The 24,134-nt window shown below is 37.7% G+C and overlaps 1 protein-coding gene across 3 annotated transcripts in view; it reads right to left on the bottom strand.

The window, feature by feature from the left end:
- Positions 1-19,849, bottom strand: part of LOC111347559 (inactive tyrosine-protein kinase 7-like) — a 38,109-nt gene extending 18,260 nt beyond the window's left edge. Inside the window, exons 1-10 of one of the 3 annotated variants that reach the window (XM_088761042.1) lie at positions 16,967-19,849; positions 16,248-16,325; positions 15,947-15,994; positions 13,893-14,141; positions 12,665-12,937; positions 11,099-11,371; positions 9,161-9,409; positions 7,935-8,207; positions 6,374-6,646; positions 5,764-6,036 (exon numbers count right to left, since the gene is read on the bottom strand). In XM_088761042.1, the coding sequence (XP_088617168.1) occupies positions 5,764-6,036; positions 6,374-6,646; positions 7,935-8,207; positions 9,161-9,409; positions 11,099-11,371; positions 12,665-12,937; positions 13,893-14,141; positions 15,947-15,994; positions 16,248-16,320 (1,984 nt within the window). In that variant the 5' untranslated portion in view covers positions 16,321-16,325; positions 16,967-19,849. Of the gene's footprint in view, positions 1-5,763; positions 6,037-6,373; positions 6,647-7,934; positions 8,208-9,160; positions 9,410-11,098; positions 11,372-12,664; positions 12,938-13,892; positions 14,142-15,946; positions 15,995-16,247 lie in introns of all 3 variants that reach the window. The other 2 variants (XM_088761043.1, XM_088761045.1) reach the window with 2 other exon arrangements.
- Positions 19,850-24,134: the final 4,285 nt, after the last annotated feature.

The following is a 24,134-nucleotide window of genomic DNA, read 5'->3' as shown; positions in this document are numbered from 1 at the left end:
GAGTTTGTTTGAAAGCTCTCGAGAAGTCTTTGACACTTGATTTACTACTGTCAATTATCAGGTTAGTGTAATAATCGGATTTGGCTTTCTTGATGCTATGGGTGACTTTGTTCCTCAGATCCCGATACAGACGCCAGTGAATACTGCATTTATTTCCCTTGGCTTTCTTCTGGTGGTAATCGCGCTTATTCATAAGATGTGTAATGTGAGAGTTCAACCAAGGAATAGAAAAGCCTCTGTCCCAGCTTGTTCTTATTGAAGCATGGGACTCGGCAACCTCTGAGAATAGTTTAGTCCAGGTGTCAGTGAGGTCATCGATATCTTCGGGGTTGTTAAAACCACATTCAAAAGTACTTGGCGGAGTTCAGATGCAAAGGAATCTCCATCGTAGTTTTTATACGAGCGAAATTGGATCGTTTTTGGTGGAGCTCGATAACGAGCGCTCTTCATTACGCAGTAAACCAAAGAATGATCGCTCAGACCATGATCTATAACGTTGGACTCGGTAATTGTTTGTTGAGCATTGGTGAAGCACAAGTCAATGGGACATTCTGAGTGCTCCATGACGCGTGTTGAAGATTCAATCACTTGGTTGCGATCGTGAAGCTCAGTAATTCCCTTGAGCAATCGTTTCTGAGGCGAACTTGCATTTCTCCTTTCAACTAAAAGATCAGTGTTAAGGTCACCAAGCACGACCTTGTCAATCTTAGACAGCGACCCACTGAGGTTATAAATAAAATTGTTCTTCTTTAAAAATAGTTTGTTCGCGAGTGTCTCTCGTTCAAAATGTTTCCTCAACGCATCCCACGCTTGCTTTGGTTCTTCGCTTGAGGTGATCAAGTAAAACCGAGTGCTATCAATCGCCAACACAATTGTCGAGAACGCCTTTTGTAGCCTCCATCGGTAAAGTGTTTGTGATGTTGTCGTGGCATCGCTTGTGAAGACTTCTGATCCCTCTACCGAGCCCCATAATCCTTTCGCCAGCAGTAAATGTTTCATTTGAAATTTCCAAGTGCTCCAACTACTCCCGCTGAGTTTGTCGATCGACCACTTCTCCTCCATGTTACATTCACGTATTTCAAGTTGGCTCAGCATAATTCATTCCTATCACCTTTACTTTTTGCGTAATCAATGGTTGTAATTTTGTATTTATTTATTACTTTTAAGTTTCAACCCACATCGTTAACCGTCAATAAAACGGCCTTTTTATCAGTTATTGTGGTGTTGAGAAGTTAATATTGCCGCAGTCACACCTACAAGGTGGGAATTTGGAAGTGGATGGCTAAGAATTGTTACAGCAATTTCTACATTATTAACATTGAACCTGAATGGAATTTTAGTACACTCTTAATATACAAAGCAGTTCCATAACACATTGTTTTGTTGGAAAGATTGAAGTCATTTCTGTAAAGAGTAAATCCAGGAAGCTCAAATGTGTCATCTCTTCCTTACAAGTAAAGTTTTGTATATAAGAACGATCCTTCGCAGTAAAGCACTATTTGAGCAATAGTGAAAATCAGACCTGAAAAAAATTTCAGGCCTGTACGGGATTCGAACCACTGACCTCTGCGATACTAGTGCAGCGCTCTACCAATTGAGCTAACAAGCCAACTGGGAGCAGGCCATCAAATTAATTCGATATAAACCCGTAGATGATAAATCAAACAACAACAAACATATGAAACATATGTGTGAACTGCGGTTATGAGACGTATATAAGAACGATCCTTCGCAGTAAAGCACTATTTGAGCAATAGTGAAAATCAGACCTGAAAAAAATTTCAGGCCTGTACGGGATTCGAACCACTGACCTCTGCGATACTAGTGCAGCGCTCTACCAATTGAGCTAACAAGCCAACTGGGAGCAGGCCATCAAATTAATTCGATATAAACCCGTAGATGATAAATCAAACAACAACAAACATATGAAACATATGTGTGAACTGCGGTTATGAGACGTATATAAGAACGATCCTTCGCAGTAAAGCACTATTTGAGCAATAGTGAAAATCAGACCTGAAAAAAATTTCAGGCCTGTACGGGATTCGAACCACTGACCTCTGCGATACTAGTGCAGCGCTCTACCAATTGAGCTAACAAGCCAACTGGGAGCAGGCCATCAAATTAATTCGATATAAACCCGTAGATGATAAATCAAACAACAACAAACATATGAAACATATGTGTGAACTGCGGTTATGAGACGTATATAAGAACGATCCTTCGCAGTAAAGCACTATTTGAGCAATAGTGAAAATCAGACCTGAAAAAAATTTCAGGCCTGTACGGGATTCGAACCACTGACCTCTGCGATACTAGTGCAGCGCTCTACCAATTGAGCTAACAAGCCAACTGGGAGCAGGCCATCAAATTAATTCGATATAAACCCGTAGATGATAAATCAAACAACAACAAACATATGAAACATATGTGTGAACTGCGGTTATGAGACGTATATAAGAACGATCCTTCGCAGTAAAGCACTATTTGAGCAATAGTGAAAATCAGACCTGAAAAAAATTTCAGGCCTGTACGGGATTCGAACCACTGACCTCTGCGATACTAGTGCAGCGCTCTACCAATTGAGCTAACAAGCCAACTGGGAGCAGGCCTGCTCCCAGTTGGCTTGTTAGCTCAATTGGTAGAGCGCTGCACTAGTATCGCAGAGGTCAGTGGTTCGAATCCCGTACAGGCCTGAAATTTTTTTTTTTTTTTTCAGGTCTGACTTTCACTATTGCTCAAATAGTGCTTTACTGCGAAGGATCGTTCTTATATACGTCTCATAACCGCAGTTCACACATATGTTTCATATGTTTGTTGTTGTTTGATTTATCATCTACGGGTTTATATCGAATTAATTTGATGGCCTGCTCCCAGTTGGCTTGTTAGCTCAATTGGTAGAGCGCTGCACTAGTATCGCAGAGGTCAGTGGTTCGAATCCCGTACAGGCCTGAAATTTTTTTCAGGTCTGATTTTCACTATTGCTCAAATAGTGCTTTACTGCGAAGGATCGTTCTTATATACGTCTCATAACCGCAGTTCACACATATGTTTCATATGTTTGTTGTTGTTTGATTTATCATCTACGGGTTTATATCGAATTAATTTGATGGCCTGCTCCCAGTTGGCTTGTTAGCTCAATTGGTAGAGCGCTGCACTAGTATCGCAGAGGTCAGTGGTTCGAATCCCGTACAGGCCTGAAATTTTTTTCAGGTCTGATTTTCACTATTGCTCAAATAGTGCTTTACTGCGAAGGATCGTTCTTATATACGTCTCATAACCGCAGTTCACACATATGTTTCATATGTTTGTTGTTGTTTGAAGTAAAGTTTTGTTTCAACAAAAGTGGTAACATCAGCTTTTTAATGCTGTAACCGGCTAGGACATCTTGTATATGTAAGTGAGGAGATCGAGCAGTCTGAAACAAGATTGTGTTTTTTTCAGGGGTGAATCGATAACCTGCAGGGTTGCTAGAGGCTTGAGACCTCCTTCTGTTCTCAGTCTACTCATTTCATTTTTAACTGTCGCCGACCTTTACTTTTTTTCACTACAATTGAGAACATGCAGTGAAGAACTGTTTCTTACTCTGCTGAAGCCAACGTAATGCATATGCTCCCTTATGGATGTTGGAAAATTGACAACTGCTTCATTTAGCGTATCACCTTGACAACGATGAATAGTTTTGGTAGCATCAGGTCTAATTGGAAATTCATGCCGAGGAATTGGTACCTTCCTTTTTTAATTGATCTGGAATTTTTTTGTTACTTTGAAAACTGTTGTCCAAATTTTATTTATGTGCGTGTTGTACAAATAGCATATTCTCTGCACTGCTTTCTGCCTCATTCAAGATGTGGAAATAATACTCAAAGGATACTTGGTCTTACAGAATTTCTGCACCATTTGTAAGTCCATCAGTCACATCAACATTAGATGTCGTAATATTTTCAGCCTGTCAAATCATTCAGGTTACAAAGACATGACAGCCCGCAATGAAAACAAAAATCCATGACCAGTGGAAAACCAATTTTATGACTTTAAGGAAAAACAACCAAAATTATAGACCACCAAGGGTAAGGCGTACTTTCAGTGTACAATTATACGTAGGTACTCTATGGCTTTCATTCTCTCTGTAAAGCCGCAATGCCGTTAATATATGTCTGCAAGTTGTTAGAAGAAGCGGATTGTCTTATGGTAGTTCTTGGTTGTTTTACGGATTATAGTCTTTGAACGTTCATAATTCAACTTTGTAGAAATTTTACAGATTGCTTTGGTTGGGGTCTTTTCATAATGACGAAAACTAACAGGTGTCTTCAGTTTCCAAATTATGACAAACAAGACCCCTAACTTTATCTTTCAATAATGTTCTTTAAATATGTTTTGCAAATTTGTAGAAAATGCATCAAGACAGAAGGAAGAAGGCTTACCTTTCCTCCCAGATAGTAAAACGTTCATTCCATGTACTGCATTCATCATGTGCGTGATAGACTCCTCTTCGTAAAAATGAACTGATGTATCTCATCCAATAGCTACCTGTAACTGGGACTCACAGTGTCATCGTCGCTTTTAGGACTCTGAGGCCCTTTTCTTTCAGCTTGAGTATTCTTTGGAACATTTCCTCTTCGTTTGTGAGGTCGACAAGGGTGTATTTTAATCAAGGATGGAGCGAAAGGAAGGAAAGCCACTGATGATTTTAGCTTCGCACACTAACACGCCATTTTCACTATTATATTCACCTCTCCATGAGCTCAGACAAGGTCAGCGAAAAAGGCCAGCTCAAACGTTTCAACTTCTAATTTTTCATTATTACTCTCCATTAAAAAGGGCAAAAGAGGTCGGTTATGCTGCACAACGTTTCTTTCATTTCCAGCACAAAAGAAGCTACATTGAAGACCTTTTACTAAATCAAACCTGTGATATTCTTAATCTCAATTGAGTGAGTCTCATCACAAGTTAAAAAGATCCACAAATTAACTTTTTGAATAGATACAAGAGAAGGAAATATCCAAAGGGATTAATTTGAACATTTGATTGCCATTTCACCGCATATTTCGTTCAGGAGGGGAAGCATTTTGTGTGTGTGTGTGTGTGTTCCATTACCTTGTTCATAGTAAAGATTGTTGATTTTTCTATCACATGCAAAAATAGCTTTTGAGTTTGGTTTTCTTTTTTAATTCCTGCTGCTCTATTCTGAACCTCCCAGATCTCTCCTTCGCAGAAATATCTGTGTTAAAATGTTCCAGCTATGATGTACAAAGCATGTTATCAAGCATTTCTCATCAATCAACAAACGGCAGCGCCATTACTAGGAGTTTTTCTTTGCATTTTTCAATCTTTCCAGATCTATTCGGTCGACTCAAGTAGCGGGCTTTCTTAAGGTCTGGAACCAAATAACTTTTAACAAATCCTATCCCTTTGTAATGTAATAGCCCCAATAATATTCTTACTTAGGATTGATATCGCCCACATTGACCATTGAGCTTACTCAGACTTAAGAAAATTCTAGCTTCGATTATAATAAAACCTCAATCAGAACTATACCTATTCCATTTTTTGGTCTCTTTGTTTGTGCTCATCAGTTCATAATTAAAGCTATGAATAGTCCGTAAGCAGTATATATGTGTAACCCTTGAGCTCCCATTTTCCCCCTTTCTCACCATCACCTTCACCTTCATCTTTATCCTCATTTCCCCCTTTATCTCTAATATCTTCATCTTCACATTAATCTTCATTCTAATAACAACATTATTTTTCTATTAGACTTACCGTAAATATACAGTATTGCCGAGGAACTTGTTGTATTTTCTTTGTTTATTGCTGTACACTTGTAAGTCCCTTCCATCTCTTTTGTGACAGGTGGCAATTCCAGGGTTGATTCTCCTTCTTGATCATTTTGCTTGATACCAGGTGGCAGGTCATCATCATTAAAAGTCCAGACAAATGTTGGTGTTGGATCACCCGTGGCTACGCAACTAAATTTGACAGGGTATCCTTCAAAAATATATTTGTCTATTGGAGGCTGAGTGATCTGGGGAGACACTAAAAGTAAAAAGATCACCAGTTTAAACAAAAACTCGCATTGTCCATTTTAATAATCCAAGCTATAAAGCGTGCACTCTTACTAATTCTAATAATTGTTATAGAGAGTGCGTTACGTTACGGAATTTCTAAAAGTAGAATTGAAGAAGTTTCTAGAACGCTTAGTCAGCATATTTTGTTATGATGATATGTATAACCCTTGAGCTCCTATTTTCCACCTTTCTCACCATCACCTTCACCTTCATCTTTATCCTCATTTCCCCCTTTATCTCTAATATCTTCATCTTCACATTAATCTTCATGCTAATAAAAACATTAATTTCTTTATTAAACTTACCGTAAATATACAGTGTTGCAGAGGAACTTGCTGTATTTTCTTTGTTTATTGCTGTACACTTGTAAGTCCCTTCCATCTCTTTTGTGACAGGTGGCAATTCCAGGGTTGATTCTCCTTCTTGATCATTTTTCTTGATACCAGATGGCAGGTCATCATCATTAAAAGTCCAGACAAATGTTGGTGTTGGATCACCCGTGGCTACGCAACTAAAGTTGACAGGGTATCCTTCAGAAATATATTTGTCTGTTAGAGGCTGAGTGATCTGGGGAGAGACTAAAAGTAAAAAGATGACCAGTTTAAACAAAAACTCGCATTGTTCATTTTAATAATCCAAGCTATAAAGCGTGCACTGTTACTAATTCTAATAATTGTTATGGAGAGTGCGTTACCTTACGCAATTTCTAAAAATAGAATTGAAGAAGTTTCTAGAATGCTTAGTCAAGGATCAAGGATGGAGCGAAAGGAAGGAAAACCACTGATAATTTTGGCTTCGCACACTAACACGCCATTTTCACTATTATATTCTCCTCTCCATGAGCTCAGACAAGGTCAGCGAAAAAGGCCAGCTCAAACGTTTCAACTTCTAATTCTTCATTATTACTCTCCATTAAAAAGGGCAAAAGAAGTCGGTTATGCTGCACAACGTTTCTTTCATTTCCAGCACAAAAGAAGCTACATTGAAGACCTTTTACTGAATCAAACCTGTGATATTCTTAATCTCAATTGAGTGAGTCTCATCACGAGTTAAAAAGATCCACAAATTAACTTTTTGGATAGATGCAGGAGAAGGAAATATCCAAAGAGATTAATTTGAACATTTGATTGCCATTTCACTGCATATTTCGTTCAGGAGAGGAAGCAGTTTTTTTTTTGTGTGTGTGTGTGTTCCATTACCGTGTTCATAGTAAAGATTGTTGATTTTTCTATCACATGCAAAAATAGCTTTTGAGTTTGGTTTTCTTTTTTAATTCCTTCTGCTCTATTCTGAACTTCTCAGATCTCTCCTTCGCAGAAATATCTGTGTTAAAATGTTCCAGCTATGATGTACAAAGCATGTTATCAAGCATTTCTCATCAATTAACAAGCGGCAGCGCCATTACTAGGAGTTTTTCTTTGCATTTTTCAATCTTTCCAGATCTATTCGGTCGACTCAAGTAGCGGGCTTTCTTAAGGTCTGGAACCAAATAACTTTTAACAAATCCTATCCCTTTGTAATGTAATAGCCCCAATAATATTCTTACTTAGGATTGATATCGCCCACATTGACCATTGAGCTTACTCAGACTTAAGAAAATTCTAGCTTCGATTATAATAAAACCTCAATCAGAACTATACCTATTCCATTTTTTGGTCTCTTTGTTTGTGCTCATCAGTTCATAATTAAGGCTATGAATAGTCCGTAAGCAGTATATATGTGTAACCCTTGAGCTCCTATTTTCCCCCTTTCTCACCATCACCTTCACATTCATCTTTATCCTCATTTCCCCCTTTATCTCTAATATCTTCATCTTCACATTAATCTTCATGCTAATAACAACATTAATTTTTTTATTAAACTTACCGTAAATATACAGTGTTGCAGAGGAACTTGCTGTATTTTCTTTGTTTATTGCTGTACACTTGTAAGTCCCTTCCATCTCTTTTGTGACAGGTGGCAATTCCAGGGTTGATTCTCCTTCTTGATCATTTTGCTTGATACCAGATGGCAGGTCATCATCATTAAAAGTCCAGACAAATGTTGGTGTTGGATCACTCGAGGCTACGCAACTAAAGTTGACAGGGTATCCTTCAGAAATATATTTGTCCATTAGAGGCGGATTGATCTGGGGAGAGACTAAAAGTAAAAAGATCACCAGCTTAAACAAAAAGTCGCATTGTCCATTTTAATACTCCAAGCTATAAAGCGTGCACTGTTACTAATTCTAATAATTGTTATAGAGAGTGCGTTACGTTACGGAATTTCTAAAAATAGAATTGAAGAAGTTTCTAGAACGCTTAGTCAGCATATTTTGTTATGATGCAATAGTCATGTAATGATACTAAAAATAGTTATATCACAGATCCCTAGAGTTTTCTAGAACATTTTGTAAAAGATGTCGCGATCGGCTAAAGTCAGGCATTTTTCAGTAAATTAGTGTTGTCGTTCAGACAGTTGTTGAAGTTATTTACTGTTATTGGAGTCGTCAGCCGTGTGGAAAAAGTTTAAGTGGACATCGATACGTTACAAGGATCTCTGAAGAGAACTGTGTGTTGTGCAGTAGTGTGGTGAGATTATAGTTTTTATAGAGGGCTCTAAGTTAAGAAGATAGTTATCGTATTAGTATTGGTATCGCTCCGCAGTAAGATTATTACGTCATTTAATAAAGTAGTTGAGTTGGTACGAGTTACCGTAACATAACGTACATGAAATCGTGACTCGTCAGTCATTGATATTCATCAAGCAATTTCATAAGGAGAGAAATGAGAGGGTCAATTCAAAATCTCCAACAAATTTCCCTACTGAATGCCATTGGTTTAGACTACCCCAAAAAAAACATTTGCATACGTTTAAATACAAAATAAAACTCACATCTTTTATATCAGTTGGCATGTACTCGCTCTTTAAATGTCATCATCATTTGATTTCTTTTCTATCATTTTCATCAATTTTGAAGTGGATTTATAAGTGGTTTGAAGCCCTTAAGTCTGACTTGGAGCCCAAGTATCGGCATTTTTCGCTCCTTATATGACTGAAAATTAAATTGATAATAGACTTCAGCTGTTTCTATTTAAAAATGACAATCATACCTCCCGGTACTTCAATCCAGAAAGTTGAGCTGTTGCTCCCTTCACTGTTTTTGGCGCTGCATATGTATTGACCAGAGTCCTCCGGTTTCGCTTGACGAATCGTGAGAGTGTTGTTGTTACCGAGACTCACCCCATCCTTAGTCCAGCTTACCTCAGGTGTAGGGAAACCTCTTAGAAAGCAATTGAACTGATGCGATGAATTATATGCAACCGACTGATTCTTCAGCTGAGGATTAATTGTAGGAGGACCTGGGCGTAGAATTGACAAACACAAATCAAAGTAGGTGAAAATTAAAAAAAAAAAACAAGACAAACAGAAAAACAAAGAGAATAACTAAAAGAGTAAAAGTAAAATAAGACTACTCTGTGACATTTGGTCCGAAAAGCTGCTTTCCTTCCCCTCTCAGTGTTTTAACAAATGCCGTATTACACTGGATGCGTATTTACCAGCGACTGCATAATTCACTCGATTAATAATGGTGACCATGTTTGTGTTACCAAATAACTTTCCATCCTTTGTCCAATTCAACTCTGTTTTAGGAGAAACCCCTCATGAAGTATTTCCCTCGAGTTGTTTAATCTGATTTGATGGGCTTTCATTGCCGATAATTAATATAAAGAGGACCTTTTTTCAATGCCCCCTCATCATCTCCACTCTCATTCCTTTTAACTGTCGCTCACTCCCTTTTTGTGAGTTTCTGTCTTTCCCTTGCCCTCCCCTACTGTTATAATCAATATATTTTTTCACTGATAAAACACTAAGCCCTTGCTAACAAAAATCACGCTAGTTCTGCAGGAAAATGCAGTATATATATATTTTTTCCACTAGAGAAAAATTGCCATTATTTTGAATGACAAATAAAAATCGGTAATATTAAAACTCGGGCTAAGTGCGCGCTATTTACTTTTCCCCCTCTCTTTTTCCCTTTTTTTTCCCCGAGGATAACGGGATAAGTTTCTATATAAACTGTGATCCGCGTCGTTTGAAGATTCGTGAGGTTGTTGTTCTTACAAATATTTACCCCAGCCTTATTCCACAGTGCCTCAGCTGCAGGAAAACCTCTTAGAGAGCGATTAAAGTGAAGCAATTGATTATATGGAACCCACCGATTCTCGAGAAGATGATTAACTTCAGGGGGACTTGGGCACGGAGTTCACGGGCATAATTTAAAAAAAAGGGGTAAGTAAACTCAAGATAAAAGAATAAACTTGAATTAAGATTTATCTGCAACCACGATCTGAAAAGCTGCTTCCCGTTTCCCTTCATTGTTTTATAGCGCTGCATATATATTGACCAACATCTCCATAATTTTATCAACTTGATTAGTCGTGAGCATGTTCGTGGTATCAAGAGATTTCTCAGTTTTTTGCAATTCAACGCTGGTTTTGGAAAACCTCTCACTAAACATCGCACTTGAAATGTTAAATGTTATCTGACAACCTTCTTTTGAAAAGGAAAGTAATGATTAATGTGCACCATCAATTCTACCCTCTACTTCCTATAAACCGTTGCTCGTCCCTTTGATGCAGATTTCTTTCTCTCCTCAGTTGACCGCTGCCGTTAAAAATCAAAGATAGCAGCTATGATTTTCACAGAGAAAATACTAAGCACTCACTCCCTAAAATAAAAAATTGCTTTTGTTTAGCACGACAAAAATTAATCAGCACGCGTCGTGCTGTTTTGCAATGATAAACGGGAGCAGTTGGGTGGGGTAAGAATTATAAAGAAATTCTGGTGCTGCGTCAGTGGGAGGATTTCATCAGATTGAACAGTCCGTAAGCAGTATATATGTGTAACCCTTGAGCTCCTATTTTCCCCCTTTCTCACCATCACCTTCACCTTCTTCTTTATCCTCATTTCCCCCTTTATCTCTAATATCTTCATCTTCACATTAATCTTCATGCTAATAACAACATTAATTTTTTTATTAAACTTACCGTAAATATACAGTGTTGCAGAGGAACTTGCTGTATTTTCTTTGTTTATTGCTGTACACTTGTAAGTCCCTTCCATCTCTTTTGTGACAGGTGGCAATTCCAGGGTTGATTCTCCTTCTTGATCATTTTGCTTGATACCAGATGGCAGGTCATCATCATTAAAAGTCCAGACAAATGTTGGTGTTGGATCACCCGAGGCTACGCAACTAAAGTTGACAGGGTATCCTTCAGAAATATATTTGTCTATTAGAGGCGGATTGATCTGGGGAGAGACTAAAAGTAAAAAGATCACCAGCTTAAACAAAAAGTCGCATTGACCATTTTAATACTCCAAGCTATAAAGCTTGCACTGTTACTAATTGTAACAATTGTTATGGAGAGTGAGTTACCTTACGGAATTTCTAAAAATAGAATTGAAGAAGTTTCTAGAATGCTTAGTCAAGGATCAAGGATGGAGCGAAAGGAAGGAAAGCTACTGATAATTTTGGCTTCGCACACTAACACGCCATTTTCACTATTATATTCTCCTCTCCATGAGCTCAGACAAGGTCAGCGAAAAAGGCCAGCTCAAACGTTTCAACTTCTAATTCTTCATTATTACTCTCCATTAAAAAGGGCAAAAGAAGTCGGTTATGCTGCACAACGTTTCTTTCATTTCCAGTACAAAAGAAGCTACATTGAGGACCTTTTACTGAAACAAACCTGTGATATTCTTAATCTCAATTGAGTGAGTCTCATCACGAGTTAAAAAGATCCACAAATTAACTTTTTGGATAGATGCAAGAGAAGGAAATATCCAAAGAGATTAATTTGAACATTTCATTGCCATTTCACCGCATATTTCGTTCAGGAGGGGAAGCAGTTTTTTTTTTTTTTTGTGTGTGTGTGTGTTCCATTACCTTGTTCATGGTAAAGATTGTTGATTTTTGTATCTCATGCAAAAATAGCTTTTGAGTTTGGTTTTCTTTTTTAATTCCTTCTGCTCTATTCTGAACTTCCCAGATCTCTCCTTCGCAGAAATATCTGTGTTAAAATGTTCCAGCTATGATGTACAAAGCATGTTATCAAGCATTTCTCATCAATCAACAAACGGCAGCGCCATTACTAGGAGTTTTTCTTTGCATTTTTCAATCTTTCCAGATCTATTCGGTCGACTCAAGTAGCGGGCTTTCTTAAGGTCTGGAACCAAATAACTTTTAACAAATCTTATCCCTTTGTAATGTAATAGCCCCAATAATATTCTTACTTAGGATTGATATCGCCCACATTGACCATTGAGCTTACTCAGACTTAAGAAAATTCTAGCTTCGATTATAATAAAACCTCAATCAGAACTATACCTATTCCATTTTTTGGTCTCTTTGTTTGAGCTCATCAGTTCATAATTAAAGCTATGAACAGTCCGTAAGCAGTATATATGTGTAACCCTTGAGCTCCTATTCTCCCCCTTTCTCACCATCACCTTCACCTTCTTCTTTATCCTCATTTCCCCCTTTATCTCTAATATCTTCATCTTCACATTAATCTTCATGCTAATAACAACATTAATTTTTTTATTAAACTTACCGTAAATATACAGTGTTGCAGAGGAACTTGCTGTATTTTCTTTGTTTATTGCTGTACAGTTGTAAGTCCCTTCCATCTCTTTTGTGACAGGTGGCAATTCCAGGGTTGATTCTCCTTCTTGATCATTTTGCTTGATACCAGATGGCAGGTCATCATCATTAAAAGTCCAGACAAATGTTGGTGTTGGATCACCCGAGGCTACGCAACTAAAGTTGACAGGGTATCCTTCAGAAATATATTTGTCTATTAGAGGCGGATTGATCTGGGGAGAGACTAAAAGTAAAAAAATCACCAGCTTAAACAAAAAGTCGCATTGTCCATTTTAATACTCCAAGCTATAAAGCGTGCACTGTTACTAATTCTAATAATTGTTATAGAGAGTGCGTTACGTTACGGAATTTCTAAAAATAGAATTGAAGAAGTTTCTAGAACGCTTAGTCAGCATATTTTGTTATGATGCAATAGTCATGTAATGATACTAAAAATAGTTATATTACAGATCCCCAGAGTTTTCTAGAACATTTTGTAAAAGATGTCGCGATCGGCTAAAGTCAGGCATTTTTCAGTAAATTAGTGTTGTCGTTCAGATAGTTGTTGAAGTTATTTACTGTTATTGGAGTCGTCAGCCGTGTGGAAAAAGTTTAAGTGGACATCGATACGTTACAAGGATCTCTGAAGAGAACTGTGTGTTGTGCAGTAGTGTAGTGAGATTATAGTTTTTATAGAGGGCTCTAAGTTAAGAAGATAGTTATCGTATTAGTATTGGTATCGCTCCGCAGTAAGATTATTACGTCATTTAATAAAGTAGTTGAGTTGGTACGAGTTACCGTAACATAACGTACATGAAATCGTGACTCGTCAGTCATTGATATTCATCAAGCAATTTCATAAGGAGAGAAATGAGAGGGTCAATTCAAAATCTCCAACAAATTTCCCTACTGAATGCCATTGGTCTAGACTACCCCCAAAAAAAAACATTTGCATACGTTTAAATACAAAATAAAACTCACATCTTTTATATCAGTTGGCATGTACTCGCTCTTTAAATGTCATCATCATTTGATTTCTTTTCTATCATTTTCATCAATTTTGAAGTGGATTTATAAGTGGCTTGAAGCCCTTAAGTCTGACTTGGAGCCCAAGTATCGGCTTTTTTCGTTCCTTATATGACTGAAAATTAAATTGATAATAGACTTCAGCTGTTTCTATTTAAAAATGACAACCATACCTCCCGGTACTTCAATCCAGAAAGTTGAGCTGTTGCTCCCTTCACTGTTTTTGGCGCTGCATATGTATTGACCAGAGTCCTCCGGCTTCGCTTGACGAATCGTGAGAGTGTTGTTGTTACCGAGACTCACCCCATCCTTAGTCCAGTTTACCTCAGGTGTAGGGAAACCTCTTAGAGAGCAATTGAACTGAAGCAATGAATTATATGCAACCGACTGATTCTTCAGCTGAGGATTAATTGTAGGAGGACCTGGGCGTAGAATTGACAAACACAAATCAAAGTAGGTAAAAATTAAAAAAAAAAAAACAAGACAAACAGAAAAACAAAGAGAATAACTAAAAGAGTAAAAGTAAAATAAGACTACTCTGTGACATTTGGTCCGAAAAGCTGCTTTCCTTCCCCTCTCAGTGTTTTAAGAAATGCCGTATCACACTGGATGCGTATTGACCAGCGACTCCATAATTCACTCGATTAATAATGGTGACCATGTTTGTATTACCAAATAACTTTCCATCCTTTGTCCAATTCAACTCTGTTCAGTTTTGGAGAAACCCCTCATGAAGTATTTCCCTCGAGTTGTTTAATCTGATTTGACGGGCTTTCATTGCCGATAATTAATTTAAAGAGGACCTTTTTCTAACGCCCCTCATCTCCACGCTCATTCCTTTTAACTGTCGCTCACTCCCTTGTTGTAAGTCTCTGTCTTTCCCGTGCCCTCCCCTGCTGTTATAATCAATATATTTTTTTCACTGATAAAACACGAAGCCCTTGCTAACAAAAAGCACGCTAGTTCTGCAGGAAAATGCAATATATATATATTTTTTCCACTAGAGAAAAATTGCCATTATTTTGAATGACAAATAAAAATCTAGTTTCTAATCGGTAATATTAAAACTTGGGCTAAGTGCGCGCTATCTATTTTTCCCCCTCCTTTTTCCCTTTTTTTTCCCCGAGGACAACGGGATAAGTTTCTATAGAAACTGTGATCTGCGTCGTTTGAAGATTCGTGAGGTTGTTGTTCTTGCAAATATTTACCCCAGCCTTATTCCACAGTGCCTCAGGTGCAGGAAAACCTCCTAGAGAGCGATTGAAGTGAAGCAATTGATTGTATAAAACCCACCAATTCTCGAGAAGATGATTTACTTCAGGGGGACTTGGACACGGAGTTCACGAGCATAATTAAAAAAAAAGGGGGTAAGTAAACTCAAGATAAAAGAATAAACTTGAATTAAGATTTATCTGCAACCACGATCTGAAAAGCTGCTTCCCGTTTCCCTTCACTGTTTTATAGCGCTGCATATATATTGACCAACATCTCCATAATTTTATCAACTTGATTAGTCGTGAGCATGTTCGTGGTATCAAGAGATTTCTCATATTTTGTGCAATTCAACACTGGTTTTGGAAAACCTCTCACAAAACATCGCACTTGAAATGTTAAATCTTATCTGACAGCCTTCTTTTGAAAAGGAAAGTAATGATTAATGTGCACCATCAATTCCATTCTCTACCCTCTACTTCCTATAAACCGTCGCTCATCCCCTTGGTGCAGATTTCTTTCTCTCCCCAGTTGACCGCTGCCGTAAAAATCAAAGATAGCAGCTATGATTTTCACAGAGAAAATACTAAGCACTCACTCGCTAATATAAAAAAAAAATTTTGCTTTTGTTTAGCACGACAAAAATTAATCGGCACGCGTCGTGCTGTTTTGCAATGATAAACGGAAGCAGTTGGGTGGGGTAAGGTTTATAAAGAAATTGTGGTGCTGCGTCAGTGGGAGGATTTTATCAACTGAGTTGATAATGTAACGTGCTACCGCGAAAAGAAGTTGACGTCTCAAGGGTTAGCGCTTCGTCAGAGTTAACGCTCGAAACGTCAGCTTGGAAACTCTCTCCGGTAGCCAATTCGCATTATCCACTCAGTTGATAAGACCAAAGTATCTTTTACAAAGAACTTGGAAGTTGATAAAAGGCCAGTTGAGGGATATCTGTGCAACATTTTCAACCAGCGCACGAGGAACCCTTTTCTTTTCCCTTATTCATAAAACCACTTACATTTACAAGGTTGTGCTCGTGATTCGTTAGTTCTTGTGCAGTTGAATTCTGAAAGTAAGGTATTTTATATTTTCCTAAACCATTTTCAGTATTAGTTTGTGCTTGGTTATCAATCTATTTCGCATTGTGTAATGGCATTTACTTTACTTGTGGTATATATTGTAATCTATACCTGAGAACTCATATATTTGAGTAAAAGCTTATAATACATGTACAGATTTTTGAAGTTGCAAAACGGAAGTAAAAACCCGTGACCGCATTTTCGAATCATAAATTCTAAAATTTTCCTCTTGTCACTTACCGACTCTTTCCCGATACTGCAAAGAAATGCACTCTTTGCAGTCGCCAGGCGCAGTCCAAGATGACCACGCCATACAACCTTTGAAAACAATGTTGTACGAAAAGAGTCCAACGTCAAATTATAAGTTTCTTTTACGCATTTATCACATTTCCTGTGCTCTTTACCTCGGTTGCAGCATAATTCTACAGCTTATTACAAAGGATACCAAAGTAAAAAAGTATTACCGTCTGTAATCACCGTTTATAATTTGCAAGGTGAGTTGGAGCTAAAATCTCCACAGTAAAAATATTGATAGCTTGAAGCTTATAAATCATCCACCATACAGTTCTCAATTTATAACCCTCATTCTTGTTCTTCCAATTTCTCTCAGGGATTCATAATGTTATCATGTTATTAAGCCTGGGAAAGTAACATTGTTTTCTATTGCTTAAATAGATGACTGTACAGAAATGCTCAAAGAAACAAACTACGATTTTGAAGTATTCAATTCTTATTTCTTAACTTTTGCTGATAAAGCTCCACCAGAAGATGGCCAAACGCTGAAAATTACATTGTTATAATACATGACATTTTTTCCATGCTGCATCTTTGCACACTCGTCTACTGGTCCAAACAAAAACATTGTACTCTCTCTATATCCTTCTATTGGGAACCTTTCGTTTGTTCAACCAACTTTACCTTGTTTACTGATAAATGATAGTTTAAGCATGGCTACTTACAATCTGTTGAACCAGTTAGAATGGGAATGTTAGAAGAACATGAAAAAAAAAAAGATCCACATTTGGTAAGTAAACAAGTGGCTCAACATAACCTTGGATCTCTTGGCTAGAAACACCATAAGCTTAACGAAAAAACTGAACACATCGCACTCACCCGCTAATGAATCCGAAAAAAACGCCGCAAAAGGGAAAAAAAATTAAAAAAATCTCCATTCATTAATCTATTCATTTGTCTTTTCTCTTTAAACTATTCAGTTTGTTTAGTATGTCAATGCTTTATGTTGAAACAGATGACAGAATTTGTTTAATGAAACAAACAATCAGCCAAATATGACTGACATCTGACGATAATCACACAACTATCGTTTATTGTAGGACTTAGCTATTGAGATATACATATCATGTCAGTAACATCGCTCCCATAGTAACATCTGCACGGTAACAGCTATCGCGAGCTGTCAATAATATATGCTCAGAGATTCTCTTCTAAATTACGATTGCAATTTGCTGATCAGTGATTAGACAATGAATTGAATGTATGTATATAATGACCCACGGAAGAGTTCTTTATTTATAGGAACGGATGATATTGATAGTTACCTTCCCTTTTGGCTGGACAGAAAAGATGAGATAAGAGAAGATGAGCAGTCAATAATGTGAATAACATAGCTAAGCTATGGAATGCCAATACATCGTAGATTCTAACTAACTATTTTCAAAGGACTTATGTTCCAGTAAATTATCTTTACATGGGAAGCGAGTATTAGCTTCTAAATCTACATTTCTTAGAGAAGGATGTGATTTTGGGAAATTTGTCTCCAAATAACTAAGCGAAAATATTCAAGGATGGGTTGCGTTTCTGAATTTGATTTTAAATTCCGGTGTCACGTTAAAGGTCTGACTGATTATATAAGTCCTTTAAACAGCCCTTGAAGTACTTTTCGCTAGCTTTGCTTTACCTCTGCTTTGCCTTTGTCAGACCTATCATGGTCCTTCGTCAGACATTAAACATTTTTATCTGCGGTCCTTGACGAGATTCAGTCGTTATCCGAAAGCAGAAAAGTTAGCAATACCGAATATAATTTTTCTTTTCAGCGGTCAGCAGGAGATTAGACGGTGAGAGGCCAGCTATGATAATCTTCTCTAATGAGGATACACCGGAAGCAAGCGTTACGCTTAATATTCAAAATAAAACACAAAAAATATACTTGACACAAATTCATTAATGTCAGGGAAGGGTTCATTGACTGAATCTGTACTATTGAAAGCAAAAGAAATTTTAATGGGTTCTCGATAATGATCCCGGGTTACATCGGAGTTTTGCCAAGCCCAGTCCAGTGCTACAGCTCCCCGTCCGACCAGATGCAAAATCTCATTTCATATAATTACATGCATTTTCGAGTTCTGGTTGTAAGATGCTTCCTTTGAATTTCAGTTCCCTTATGGGGGAACAATAGGTTACAATAATTTGGATTTGTTTTTATAACACTTAATCGACATGGGCTCCGAAAAGAATAAGTAACTCATAAATAGTCTTATTGTAAATTTGATCTTATGCACTAAAGAATAAAAATGTCGTTTTCAGCATGAAAATTAAGAATAAAAACTGCGTGAGATAAGTTTTCTTGGACTTACCAGCTAAGTGATTGAAGAAGTGACATGTAGAATAAAAAATATAAAAATAAAATTAAAATATGCATCTTCAGCTCAAATACATCTAGTTGTTTATTGAGAAATACTGCAAAATTTTTCCTTCACATAACACCTGTACCCCAGTTCAATGCGTGAGCGTAAACGCGCTGTAAAGGCGCCATGAAAATACAAATGCTCTATTTAAAAATAAAGCATGTACTTACGTTCTTATGGTTTTATCAGAAGCAAGGCCATGGAATAGAAACAACAAGCAAAAAAATCAAGAACAGAAAAACGAATGGAATTACCTAACTAGCAAGAGATTTGATATTCATTACACAGTCGTCCAAAACCTCTGTACAGTAGTTAGTTCTGATATGTATCTACTTATAAAATCGAGACTTAAATTCCTAGTATCAAGTGAATGACACTTCAACGTCACAGTCTTCTACAGATACCATTAAATCTTTACTTAAACTGAGCCACTCGATCGAAACCGGATCCTTAGCTACTTATGGTTCACCCTGAATGAACATTTTTACAAGAACCCACTTCAAAACAACTGAAAGCAGTTTTAGGCAAATACAACTTGGGTAGTAGGGCGAATATCAGAATGCCGTGTTTATTAGCTAGTGATCATAGTTTTTCGGCCAAATATTTGCTCCCAATAATATTTGTGTAACGAAAATCGTAACCTTTATTATCACCAAGAGTACATTACAATGAAATATGAATACATATTACATGATGGTTACTGCAGTAGTGAAAGCAGTGAAAAGACTTGCTAAACCCACCAAAATTACTATGAAATAGAATACAGATACTTACGGTCTGTTTGCCAGTCAAGGTAGGTAATGGGAAAGAGAGAAGTATTAGTTAGTTATGCACATTTGTTATTGCTTTCATAGTTCTTAATCTTGGTATCGTTAAGACAAAGTGTGTTGATAATTGAACAACCAGGGGTAGGACTAACTGCCAAGTCATATTGCACTTGCTACAATTGTCGGGTACTTCAAATAGTGACCATATTGGCAATGAATGGGAAAGTCTGACCGGAAAAGAGTCTTGGACATATTGTCAACCAGCATTGGTAAAAAGGTCACTTTGCCTTCCAGTTAGCTCAATGGATAGAGCTCTGGACTGTTGTGCGGGGAGGTCGAGGGTTGAAGCCCCGGCCGGACCAACACTCAAGGTCTTAAAATAATTGAGAAGAATATCCTACCTTTCTATAACATTAATTAGGTAATGGCTAGATATTCTAGTCTTCTCGGATAGGGACGAATAAATGGAGGTCCCGTCTCCCACAGGGTTACGGGTAGGAGACGTTAACTTCCCACGCACGAGATTACTGTGTGATGGATGTCCTCTCCTGGGGTGGGATGGGTGGGATTTAATGGGTGGACTACTCGCTTGGATCGCATATGTTCCGTTCTAGTCCTGCCCTACTGCGGTAATGCAGTGAAATATGGTGAGAAAAAAAAAGTATTCCTCTTGGCTGCAATTATAAAATGGTGACTGTGGTGAAAACTAAGCCCGCCCGATTCATTGTAAGGAAAGCTTACAACTCTACTCTTTCGCAAAAGGAGATAAGGAAAAATCATAATAACTCTGTGTCTCTCTCATAATGACTGACCAGTGCGTCAGAAATGTGAAAATGAATGAGAAATAGTACAAATAAAAGAAAAGGATACTTACGACCTGTTTTGTCAATGACACGTTGGTGACCAGATAAAATAAAAAAATGACATAATTAAACTTGAATGTTGTGTCATTTTAAAGCCGGTTTAAAATACGAATCATTAATGCGAATTAACTTTTGTATTTGAACATATTTTTGAACTTATATCATAATCTCTTGCGGACGCAAGAGATTGCAAACAGAAACAAAGAGCAGTTTAACGCTCCAAGTTAAGAGCTCCTGTTTTGGGATAAGTGAACCATTTAGAGACATGCAAAAACGATTAATTTTCCTAAACAAAAGATGAAGCGACATTTTACCGCCAAAAAAGGAAGAAAAAGAAAGGAAAAGAGAGGATGAAGATAACAAGAAATAGTGACTGACTTACAAGCGAAACAAAACTTAATATACCTAGCAAAGCTAAGAAAGTCAAACTGTCTATTTGACCAAAATTTACATGAATTGCGAACTACTTTGAAAAGTAAAAATAAAGAGAAATGCTTCGGGAAGTGTTGTTAAAATAAGTTGTTAATTTTTTAGCGTTTTGCTTGAAACACGATTTCTGAATTAAAATATTTTCTTACCCGCTAAAATATCCATAAACCATAATTTTAAAGAGGAAAGAACGGCAAAATAAATTGTTAGTCGAATTAAAGTGTTTGATACAAAATGATTACACATGTACAAAGACAACACACCGATACTAAATAGTACATTTTTTCTTTCACCGCATTGTGCGAAATCATTTTTGTGTTAGTAAGAGATTTAACGTGTACAAAGGCCAATGATCCCAAACTGAAAATGATAACACACAATGAAACTGTTGTGCGCGAATGTTATTCTACTTTTTTAAGTAGCTGAATATACTCTGCGTAGGTTGTTTCACGTGTCCTAAAGTGATCTGGTAGATACGTCGAGGAAAATACCGATTTTAGATTACTTAAGTTTCACCTACTAAGCGATCATCAGACTGAAGAGTACTCTACGAAAGCAGAATTATACGCTCAAGTTTTTAACTAAAAATCTCAGTTAAAAAATTATTTAGTTCGGTTGGAATTGTGCTTTCTATTACTGGTTACTACAAGGAACTTTTTACCACAAGTGGCAATCATGTCGCAATCTGATCGGCCAATTTTCCCTAGTCGATACGAGTACAGACAAAGCTGCTCATGTCAACGTGACACGCACTCAAATGATGCCTTTATTCGACGTCGATATTTTGTTGTCGACCAATCGGCTGCGCTTGGAGAGTCCACAACATTTTGACCACTGTGAGGATGAATATCGTTGTCGATAAGAGTACAGACTACGCTAAACCACTGTCGGTTTGTTTAATGCATCTTAAGCAATCGCAATGTCCACTTGCTGAACAAAAGATCTGATCTGGTTAGAAAATGTCGGGCTAGATTGCAGAATACTCGGCCACAAAAATGTTTTACTTGAGAAATATCCACCGCAGTCCCGCAGTGGTGTTTAACAATGCTGCCCCCGCAGTCCGCAGTGGCAAGTCTTTTGCTAAGCCGACCGCATCATTAAATACAGTCATCGCCGCGCGTTGCAAATCGACCGCATCAACCCCTCAACCAAAATAAAGAAATATTGATTAATTTTTTTCAAATTGTGTTTCTATGAACTTTAATTAATAGTAACTACCGATTAACAAACAGCGAAGCGAACTATTAAATAGAGTCATCACCGCACGTTTACGCGAACTATTAATAATAATTACACACATTTCAAATTAAACCTTACATACTTAGTCCGAGGAGGCGCATGCTAATCGTGGAAATCTTTTTACTATATTTACAAAAGCGGTCATCGCAATTAACAAGGTTCTTGTCGCCTCCACAAATAGAACATAATCGACATTTGGCCAGCAAACCTTCCCCCATTAACCACTGAATAAGTCTATCTTTATCGTTCAGTAAAACAATCAAGTTATCGTAACGCCATTTTCTCTGCTTTCTCTCATCTCGCGCGTAACTTCCCTTTGGCATGCCACATTGCGTCTACTTGTCTTGTTTTTGGGCTTCAGGTGGAGTTTGTGTGCCACTGCTGGATTGCCGGGGTTTTTTCGATCCAATACACACTTGTAAATATGTCTCAATAAACTACCTTTTTTAATCAAAACAACCGCCTCCCTTTGTTTGTCCTAAGGATATGATATCTTATTAAATGTGAGAAAAAAATTCTTTTAATTCCTTATATTTTAATTTCAGAGATGTAACAACTCTTAAATAATGAACAAACGAAAATTGCTTTCAATTACTCGCCAGAACAATACCACTGGCATAAATCTTAGTGCCGGCGTCTCAAACAACAGCTCACGTTATTTCAGTCATGTTAACCTCTTTCTTAGTTCACTGTAGTAAGCTAAGGATATGATATTCTAGTTATACTCGTGGTAATCCCTTCAAGAATGTATACCGTTTCCAAGCTTTACAAGCAGAACGAACAGACATGGAGTGAATTTACAGTGACGATTGAATTCTATACAATTTCCTTTCAGCAAGCTCTTCACTGACAACGAAATACACCGTTTTGTTAAAAATAAGGCTGTATCGGTCGGAAGCTCAGAAAGCTATTTTATTCCGGCTTTGCTTACTACAACAGCCTTTATCCTCGCATGCAACGACTCCCGCGTTGAAGTCATTTCCACCCACAGGCAGCCTCTTAACCTGTTCACCATATTTGTTGGTTATCTAGGGACTGGTGAGTATAAAATATGTAGATTTGGTTTTACGATGCCTTAACCAAAAATTTCCTATCTTTTTCCTCCGTTCGGCAACGGCTTACATGGGTTAGATCGTATTTGGTTAGTCTTGCAAACCTCTTGCTAATTCTAACTTAACCCTTGTTTTTAAGGGCCCTTTTCATAAACAATACTTTTTGTTTCTACAACAGGAAAATCGTTTGCGATACAGCACGCAGCCCAAGGTCCCCTAGAAGCTTCAGACCTAACCTCAACTGTACTCAGCAAAACAACTTCGTCGGGTCTGGTGAAGCATCTGGCCGAGAATAAGAAAGCCATTCTATTATCTCCGGAGGTGTTTGACAGAATCAACAAATTGATGAAGTCAGACGAGGACAACGCCACAGGAGACGTCCAGCTACTCTGCAAACTGTTCTCTGGTGAGCGCTGTTCCTATCACTACTCAACGGAAGACACGAGACTAATACCGCCTAACACTGCTTTCACCATCCTTGGCTCAACATAATTGTTAAACGCCGCCAAGCTCATCGCAAAGATGGACCATGGCCACGGTTTAATCGACCGAGTTTTATTTGCAACTCCTCTAACTTTAAGGCCTACGCTTTCCGAAATGGAGGCTGCTAAAGACTACCTATCAACCCAAGTCATGAGCGATTTCGAGGAAATCTTTCTGACTATTAATAATATTGCCAACAATACAGTTTACACCTTTGAGGACGACGCAATCGCCATTGTGCGAGAAAACCTTGACATGTTTGTCGCAGAGGTAAATGAAGCAATTCAAGACGGCACAGTGCCTCCAAAATCCAAGACACCAGAACTTATCCCCCGCCTAGCTACAGCCCTACACGTCTTCAATCACGTCATAGCCGAACTGCTCGCTGGCGTCCCTTCCACGGAACCTCCAACCAAAATAAGCAAGTCAACACTGGAGAATGCCTCAGTCTTCGTTAACCATCTTGAGACTCAGAAGGGAATCTTATGTCAGGTAAAGCAACAGAAGTTTATTTTAAAGCAACATATTTTACTATTAAGTCGCATTTTGCCTTCATTAGAAAGGAATGCCCTCCGTCGAAAGTCTTTGGCTACGGCAACTGAATTTTACCAATAAAGCACTCATTGTAAAATACTCGTTTATGTTTTTC

Source organism: Stylophora pistillata, chromosome 5, assembly GCF_964205215.1.
Source record: "Stylophora pistillata chromosome 5, jaStyPist1.2, whole genome shotgun sequence".
Classification (NCBI taxonomy): Eukaryota; Metazoa; Cnidaria; class Anthozoa; order Scleractinia; family Pocilloporidae; genus Stylophora; species Stylophora pistillata.
This window is presented reverse-complemented; position numbering and strand designations above follow the sequence as displayed.